The sequence below is a fragment of the Fusarium tjaetaba genome, assembly GCF_013396195.1.
Source record: "Fusarium tjaetaba strain NRRL 66243 chromosome Unknown NRRL66243_c0000124, whole genome shotgun sequence".
Lineage (NCBI taxonomy): Eukaryota > Fungi > Ascomycota > Sordariomycetes > Hypocreales > Nectriaceae > Fusarium > Fusarium tjaetaba.
Window position 1 is genome coordinate 1 of NW_023501320.1, and position 8674 is coordinate 8674.

An 8674-nucleotide genomic window follows, 5' to 3' on the forward strand; every position below is an offset into this window, starting at 1 on the left:
AAAAAAAAAAAAGAAAAAAAAAAAGACAAAGAAAGAAAAAGAAAAAGAAAAAGGGACATGTCAAATTTGGGAGACAAAACCCCCCCCCCCCCAGGCACTTTTTTCTCTCTCGTTCTATTTGCTTTTGTCTCACTCTCTGTCTCTACTAATCAACGCCAAGAGAAAAAGTCGCCCAACCCTGGATTTGAGGCTCATGCAGGTCTTTTCACCGGTGACGCATCCCTGCCTCCCTTGGCCAACATGTCCCCACTCATGAGGCCCTTCTCGGACGCCGGTTTGAAAATATAGGCTACGAGAGGGCAGCGCCTACAAGGGATTTGAAATCGGCCGGGGTCAGGACCAGGACCAGAACATGGTCTAGGGTGGTGTGACTCGCAAGGACGCGAGATTCTGATATCTGACAGACACAACAGTCTAACGTGAGAAAAATCAATACGACTCTTGGTTTACGAGTCAGTCATTTCTATCAGTTTAACGAAAAATGATGTGATGTGATTTTGGTTTAGACTTAGAAAAATCAGAACCAAGCAAGATATAAATGGAGAGTAAAAAATGTTGATATCAAAAGACATTGACCACTGATTAAATCTAGATGCCTCCCTTTTGCATATGCATTTCCATTCTGTCTCTTCCGTCTATATTCATGCATATTCAACACACACCGTAGACATCCAACCAGCTGCACTCTTTCTTCCCAAGGTACTCATAGTCTCATACCCTCCAGATAGCATCAGCCATCTTGGCCACCATGCCCATCTCCTGCGTGTCGTGTACCCTCACTATGTCCGCACCGCCCTGAACCGCCGCTGCCACCGTCGCCGCCGTGCCCCAAGTCCGTTGCTTCGGCTCCGTGACGCCCGTGATCTTGCCGACAAAAGTCTTCCGGCTCGATCCAACGAGCCACGGCAGGCCCTGAAGCCCCGGCCAGTATCGCAGCTCCTCCAGCCGTCGAAGAATCTCGAGGTTCTGCTCTCCCGTCTTGGCGAAGCCGATACCCGGGTCCAGAATCATGCGCCACCGCCGGATACCCGCTGCCTCGGCCGCTGCTACGCGCTCGAGAAGCTCTGATGCTATTTTGGGAATAAGTCCGTCTGGATACGAGGTCAACTTTGTCATGGTCTGCGGCGTCCCGCGCATATGCATCAGACATATCGTTTTCTCAAGACGGCCGACGGTAGAAAGCATATCTGGGTCCAGCAGACCAGCAGAAACATCGTTGATGATATCTGCTCCGCTAGCAATAGCTTCCTCGGCAACGGATGCACGATACGTGTCAATGCTGATAGCCACATCACGAGCTTCAGGAATCGATCGAATCAGCTGAACAGCAGGCACAACGCGGGATGCTTCCTCCTCGGCTGATACTTCTGTTCGGCCAGGGGCAGTTGACTGGCCGCCAACATCAATAATCGAAGTCCCGTTGTTGACCATATTCATAATAGTCTGAGCGAGGTTATCTCGATCGTGAAAGCCACCATCTGAAAACGAATCCGGCGTCAAGTTGAGAATGCCCATGACATGGGTCTTGCGCTTTGCAGCAAGAGGCGTCAAAGATCCTGCCGTCGAAGAAAGCGGTGTCATGGAAGACAGTGGCTCGCCAAGGGGCAGCTCATTTAGATTATCCTGGATGAGCTTCCATGGTTTCGTCGGATCCAATGATTTTGCGGGAATGAGTCTGCAACTTGCCGTTAGAATACCTCGATTGTTTTTTTCTGTGCAACGTACTCGGCCAGGGGTCTGAGAACAAACTCTCGCTCCAATATGCCGATATGGGGAACCTTGAGCCGCTCGTGGTCAACCTTTTCGTCGCCGTACAAAAGTATGTCCAAATCAATGTTACGCGGACCCTTGTCGATAACCTTCTTTCGCCCCATGTCATTCTCAATGGCTTGCAGTTGATCTAGAAGAGCTATGGGGTCAAGTTCTGTCTCGACCTAGTAGATTCGTCAGCGCGGGAACGAGAGAGGACGTTTTTGATATACATACCTCACAAGCGCCGTTGACGAAGCGATCCTGGTCGGTAACATACATGGGCTCTGTCTCCCAGAGGCTACTGGTCCTCTTGACTTTGATTCCTCGGCGGTCCATCTCGTTGCATGCCCGCTCAATCTCAGCAACTCTGTCTCCCATATTACTTCCAAGAGCGATATATGCCGTCTTCTTTTGCGGTCCGCTGCTCCCACAGCCACCTCCACTTGCACAAGCACATCCACAGGCATTGAGCTTAAGATTAGGCATGCTGCACCTTACAAGAGGACGGAGGCGCGCATGGTGGACATAAGATCGCTGGTGAGGCCTTGTTGACGTCAACGAACATCGCAATACCGGGGCGAAAGCCAGGACAGAGCTGGGAGAAGCATGGTGACAATTGCTTCTGAGGCTCTGAGCGAGCAACCGCGATGGGAGAAGAGGTTGTCTCATGGTGAGCGGTGCTGCTTCAGCTACATCACTGACGATTCAGAGCATGTTGTTGAGTGAGTTCGGAGGATTGAAGCCGAGAAAATTTGCGTTAACGAGACACTAGGGGTGGGGATAGTGCCTTTCAACGGTGCTAACAGCTCTTGAATTCTGAAAGGCTGACGCTGAGGCTGTAGCGGATGTTGCGATACTTTTGGCGGAGAAAATAAGCTGACGAGAGCGGCATAGGGCTACGCGGTAGAGCTCTTGCATTTCCGAGCTGACTGTACGGGGAATGCGATGCATGTGAGGTGGTCGTTACGATTCATGTCACGGGGTCTTTTGAGTCTGGTCTTTGCTGACTGTTTCCGCCGTTAGCACTGAGCACATGTCAGAGACGTTGAACATGGGGGATTACTAAGTCTGCCATTTTGGGTAGGTTCGATTCTTTGAGAACGAAAAGAACAGCACAATCATTTTAGCAGGTGCTTCGGGTATACCGAGTTCCGTCGCCAACAGTAACAGTCGAATCAGGCCATTCTCACTCCATTTTCGAAAATTGTTAACAGCTTCTCCTCTTTCGTCCCGAGGCATCTTCCCCGGATTCAAAGTGACACTATCCCCAAAGCGGGAACTGTTCCTACTCCACACTCTTCCTGCTCAGGCTGAGACGACACTCTAGACCTCGGCATGTGGTCTTCCTAGGTAGTTCCTGCCATCGCGAACCGTGCTTCTAACCTCTTTCCCTGCCTGCGAAACCCCCTCTCTATCTGCTGATTCTTTTTATACCCCGGATTTCTTCTCCATCTCTCGATTCCTCCGTTTCTTTATCAATCAATTTTGTTCCTGATCCCACCACCAGAAACAACAAGTTAGACGCGACACGATAGCATCATCTAGACAACCAGACAACATGGCCTCACCACGTACGTCATCAGCGCAATCGCCAGATCCCTCAGCGATCGCTAACATGCTCCCTCACAGAGAAGCTCCGAACCCCTATCACCGATCTTTTCAAGATCCAACACCCCGTCCTCCTCGCGGGCATGAACGTTGCCGCCGGCCCTAAGCTCGCTGCCGCTGTCTCCAACGCTGGCGGTCTCGGTGTCATTGGTGGTGTCGGATACACTCCTGACATGCTGCGCGAGCAGATCGCTGAGCTCAAGAGCTACCTCAACGACAAGAACGCCCCCTTTGGTGTTGATCTGCTCCTCCCCCAGGTCGGCGGCAGCGCTCGCAAGACCAAGTAAGTCCGGACGCCCCAAATTCGTGGCCCTCGGCCTTGAGATTTTGCGATCACATGCAGATCTCACTAGTGACGAACAAAGCGCTGACATATGACACTTCGCAGCTACGATTACACCAAGGGTAAGCTCAACGAGCTCGTCGACATTATCATCGAGGAGGGCGCCAAGCTCTTCGTCTCTGCCGTCGGTGTCCCTCCCAAGGCTGTCGTCGACAAGCTCCACGCCAATGGCATTGTTTACATGAACATGATCGGTCACGTCAAGCACGTCCAGAAGTGTCTTGACCTTGGCGTCGATATCATTTGCGCTCAGGGTGGTGAGGGTGGTGGCCACACTGGCGATATCCCCACAACCGTCCTCATCCCCGCTGTTGTCGACATCTGCAAGAAGCACAAGTCTCCTCTCACCGGCGGCCCCGTCCAGGTCATCGCTGCTGGTGGTATTCACAACGGTCAGCTCCTCGCTGCTGCGCTCATGATGGGCGCTGGCGCTGTCTGGGTCGGAACCCGATTCATCCTCACTGATGAGGCTGGTGCCCCCAAGGCTCACAAGGAGGCCGTCCGCACAGCTGGCCACGACGACAACATCCGCACCATCATCTGGACTGGCCGTCCCATGCGTGTCCGTAACAACGACTACATCAACGACTGGGAGGTCAACCGTCAGGCCGAGATTAAGGAGCTTGTCGCCAAGGGAGTTATCCCCTACGAGGCTGACCTCGACAAGCTCGCCGAGGCTGCTAGTGATAACGATAGCGACGACGATGAGGATCTGTTGGACAAGTACCGACCTTACCTCATGGGCAAGTGCGCTGCTGTTGTCAACGAGCAGAAGCCTGCCAAGGCTGTCGTGGATGAATTTGTAGACGACGCTGTTGCCTGGTTGCAAAGGGGCAACAAGATGATTGCCAAGCTGTAAAGAACCTATAAGATACCATGTCTTGTCATTTATCCTTGATCTTTTTTAGTATATTTGTAGACTACGAGCATAGTTTGCTTGGATTTACCATTAACAGCCTCAATTGAATTGGAGTAGCATTCCTCATCACGTCGCCTAGAATAGATATCTATCTGTCCTTGCGAAGGTCCTTCTACTCTCATCGGTGTATGAAATACCACAATGAACCAAAATGATACGTTTTTGATTTCGTAAACTAGGAAAACATCAAATCTATTTCATACTTCGAGTAACCAAGCAGTCAACTTTGACTTCACATGTACGCCAGCTCCAAAAAGCATCCCGACCCCAGATTCATGCCAAAGAGCATCTTCTCCGCGCGCCGATTCTCGCTCGATAGTGATAATCGAACAGGCGTACGCCTCTTTTGGTTGTTCCTTTCATCTGCTGCCTTTTCACCAACAGGACGCCCCTCAGCTTGAGAAACAGTCACGCACACCTAAACCTAAACCTCGAACCAATGGGGGGCAAAGTTCGTCTAGTTCCCGAGGTATGATCGAATGGCTCCCTGGAGTCGTGAAGACACTTCGCCGGCCATTTGTGTGAGGTTCTCGAGATCGTCACCAGCTGTGATACCAAACTTGCGCACAAAGTCCTTGGCGGCAGACTCGAGGTCGCCGTATTCCTCCTCGGGCTCATCCTCTGGTCGGCCGAAGTAGGCGTTTGATGAAATGGCGGTTGCGCCCTCGAAGCCTTGGAGTCGGGTCTTGGCCTCGGCCTGAGAGTTGGGGTCATAGGCACCCTTACCGAAGAATTCGTCAGATGAGATACCCTTCTGCGTACCGAACTTGTCGCGAGCATATCGCTCCGAGTCATCTACCATCGAATTAGTATCGTTTTACGTCCTTGTATTCTTTCTAAAACTTACCAACAGCAGCGGCCTTGACAGGTCCAACGGAACCAAAGCCTCCGGCGTTCTTCTTGGGGGCAGCAGCAGCCTTGGGACCACCAATCTGTCCGAATCCGAGTCGGCCCATGCCCATGCCCAATCGCTCAACTTCAGCGTCAGACTTCTGGCGAGTATGCGATGAACTTGTGCCGCGGCTGGGGCTCACGGGCGTGGGAGAGATGATGGCGGCACCAGATCCAGAGGCATTCTTGGTCGCGGGATCTTCTTCAGCATCAGGATCGTAACCGAGCTTCGCAATTCGGTCAGCCTCTTCCTTGGCTTTGCGCTCCGCCTCGTCAAAGTCAATCACGTCGCTAGTGACCTTCTTTGCGCCTAGCTTGGTAGTCTTCTTAGCACCGAGAACGTTGGCTTTTCGGGGACCGGTGGAAGTGGTCGTCTTGCGCAGAGCGGCGGAAGTGGTGATTCGGCTTGCAGGCTTGTTATCCCCAGTGGAAGATCGGGACAGAGGCGAAGCTGTGCGAGCAATATCCTTGCCGTTACCCGTGTTTAGGAAGGGAGAGGGAGTGCGGCCGACGACAGGGGGGGTTCCGGTGCGAGAGACAGGAGGAGTAGGTCGCTTGATAGCAGGCTTGTCCCAGGAAGAGAAGAAGTCGTCGTCGGGCTCGCCAGCAGGGGTAGCGGCGCCGTCGTCGGTAGCATCAGTAATAACAACCTCGTTGGGGTATCTAGACACATGTCAGCTGAAGACAGGGGTACTATTTGCGACGTAGAAACATACTCCTGGGCATCTCGCGCAGCGCGGCGCTTCAGCTCATCCTTGTACTTGGTGGCGGCGTTGGACTGGTATTTCGTCTTAGGATCCTTACTGTTGAGCGCCGCGGTACCTCCATTCTGCTGGAAGAACTTGGTGGCAGACTCGTTACCGCCAACCTTCATAACTCGGAGCTGGTCCCATTGCCACTCTGTTCCAACTCGTCAGCACTGTTTTTGTGAGAAAGTGAATATGCTAGAGTTTACGTACGATCGAGATTCGTTGATCGCACAAATGAGATATGGACACCGAGGTTTCGGTGGTTGGAGGAGCAGTCAAGGCAGAGGTAGATGCCAAAAGGGACGGATGTCCATGTCGGGTTCTTTTGGCCGCAGTCGAAGCAGATCTGATAGTAGGCGCATTGGTCAGCTAACGTTTCTCCTGAATGCGCAGAAATAACTAATAGGTACATGCCTTGTTCGCAGGCTTAGTCTTTAACTTCTCAAAGATCTTGAGCGACTGCTGCTTCGAAGCAAGGGCGCTCATCTTGACTATTAGGCCGTAATAAGGCGGGAGTATAGAGGTGACACAGAAAGGCAAGCAACAGAAGAGGTGTCGTCACCGCGAAAAAGGGGAGTTATATCCTAGCGTATTTGCGACGTGTCAAAGAGAGGACAGAATTGGATTGAGGGGGGTATTTCGTATTGCTAAGACCAGACAGGACAAGACAAGAGTCGAGAATTAAGGAGAAGTGTAGTCAAGGGCAGTTGTCGATAAGGTGGCATATCGACGGACGCTAGTCCTGTTTTGGCCACGACTGGCAACCCCACCTCGAATTCTGCCCGGCGGTGGAGCCGCAACAACGATGCCTGCAACTTGAGCTTCTAATTGAGCTTGTTAAACAGCTCGATCACCCAGTTTAGCTGACTCGCAATCGACCAATTAATCAAGGCAATTGCCTCTGTACAATGGCTATTGTCGAATCGCCAGGATGAAACCGACTACCACAAATCTCATCGCGACCGGATCAATAGCCTTCCGGGGCATCCCATCAACGCTTCGACCTTTCCATGTCTCGAGATACTATGCGACACAACAAGGCTTAGGAGCAGCGCCTCAAAGCTCCAAATCGAAGCGAAGAGCAGTTACGCCGTTCAATGATAATGGATATGTGCCTTGGACAGAGCTTTCGGTGGGAGAGAAGGCGGCGAGAGCGACGCAACAGAGCTTCAACTTTGGCATGATCCTCGTTGGCCTCGTCCTCACTGTAAGTGGCTTTTGCATCAGCACATTCAAGTGGCATTGACGAACACTGTACTTCTTTAGGGTGGTGTAGCGTATTTCCTCTGGACGGACGTCTTTTCCCCCGATAGCAAGATCTCCAACTTCAACCGCGCAGTCGACAAGATCAAACGTGACCCTCGTATAATCGAACTCATGGGCGACTCCAAGAAGATTACAGCACATGGAGACGAGACATTCAACAAATGGAGGAGGGCGCGTCCTGTTGCGTGAGCTTAATTGTCATTTGTAAACAGGTCAAATTGCTGACCGGGCTAGATCTACGGAAACGACAGATGCTCGTGGAGACCAACATATAATGATGCATTTCTATGTACGTCAAATACGGTTGTCTATGGACCAGAGACATTAACAGCTTTAGGTTGATGGACCCAAGAATAACGGTATTGCACGGCTCCATATGGTCAAATATCGCGGCCATAGTGACTTTGAGTACAAATATCTCTTTGTCGACATCAAAGGTCACGAGAGAATTTACCTCGAACAAGAGGATACGACATCTTCCAAGGGTGGCAAGAAACTTAGCTTCTTTGGAGTGAAGTGGTAATTGTTATATCTTGGATGTTCAACGACTTACGAAGTCTGAGCTCTTATTACCCTGCAACCATTCTGGACTGGGTTGGGGTGCAAAGGAACTCTGAGTTCTTGTATCATATCCTGGAAGCCGGCTTGGCTAGGCGACCTTTGTAATTATAGTCGGTTCTAAGCTTTGTGTGTTGCTATGTACATTCATCGCGGAGCCGTTGACGGGCAAGCCTGTATATGTTGATGCTCGTTTTATGATAACAGTTCTTTGTATACATTCAACAATGACCAACAATGGAAAGAAGGAATAGTCATTACGCCTTATTCTGCTCGTTTAAGCTTGCCATTTACTTCCACGAACTAAGTCCGCCATGCCATCTTCAAGACCCAAAGGCATCTGAGCTCACTCTCAGTCTTGTAGCCTACACTGGACTCACAATCGATACCTCAAACTGCCAGTTGCATCGACATCGTAACTCCAGGTGGATATTCTTATTATTTAAAAACTGGCCCTGATGAGCAAAAGAGTCTCTCCATTGAAACTACCTGTCCAGTCCTGGATATTAAGCACCAACGTCTTCACACTCGTGGGGTCTTTTTAAGGGATATCATTCCATCTTCATACATACTCTGCTCTGCTCTGTC

At 51.1% G+C, this 8674-nt stretch overlaps 4 protein-coding genes across 4 annotated transcripts; 2 read left to right on the forward strand and 2 right to left on the reverse strand.

Annotated features, from left to right (window-relative positions):
* Positions 1–711: 711 nt before the first annotated feature.
* Positions 712–2421, reverse strand: FTJAE_6387 (dihydropteroate synthase; the record flags this gene model as incomplete). Its single annotated transcript, XM_037352993.1, has 3 exons — positions 712–1675; positions 1726–1934; positions 1987–2421. 3 exons carry the CDS (start codon positions 2419–2421, stop codon positions 712–714), a joined length of 1608 nt encoding a protein of 535 aa, XP_037206498.1.
* An 889-nt stretch (positions 2422–3310) lies between these two features.
* On the forward strand, positions 3311–4562 carry FTJAE_6388 (oxidoreductase; the record flags this gene model as incomplete). The annotated part of the gene is made up of 3 exons (XM_037352994.1): positions 3311–3323; positions 3382–3643; positions 3749–4562. 3 exons carry the CDS (start codon positions 3311–3313, stop codon positions 4560–4562), a joined length of 1089 nt encoding a protein of 362 aa, XP_037206499.1.
* Positions 4563–5079: 517 nt separating this feature from the next.
* On the reverse strand, positions 5080–6748 carry FTJAE_6389 (zinc finger GLO3; the record flags this gene model as incomplete). The annotated part of the gene is made up of 5 exons (XM_037352995.1): positions 5080–5417; positions 5470–6176; positions 6230–6413; positions 6473–6631; positions 6673–6748. 5 exons carry the CDS (start codon positions 6746–6748, stop codon positions 5080–5082), a joined length of 1464 nt encoding a protein of 487 aa, XP_037206500.1.
* A 445-nt stretch (positions 6749–7193) lies between these two features.
* Positions 7194–8051, forward strand: FTJAE_6390 (mitochondrial import inner membrane translocase subunit TIM21; the record flags this gene model as incomplete). The annotated part of the gene is made up of 4 exons (XM_037352997.1): positions 7194–7469; positions 7529–7713; positions 7763–7817; positions 7866–8051. The coding sequence occupies 4 exons, from the start codon at positions 7194–7196 to the stop codon at positions 8049–8051; spliced, it is 702 nt and encodes a 233-aa protein (XP_037206501.1).
* Positions 8052–8674: the final 623 nt, after the last annotated feature.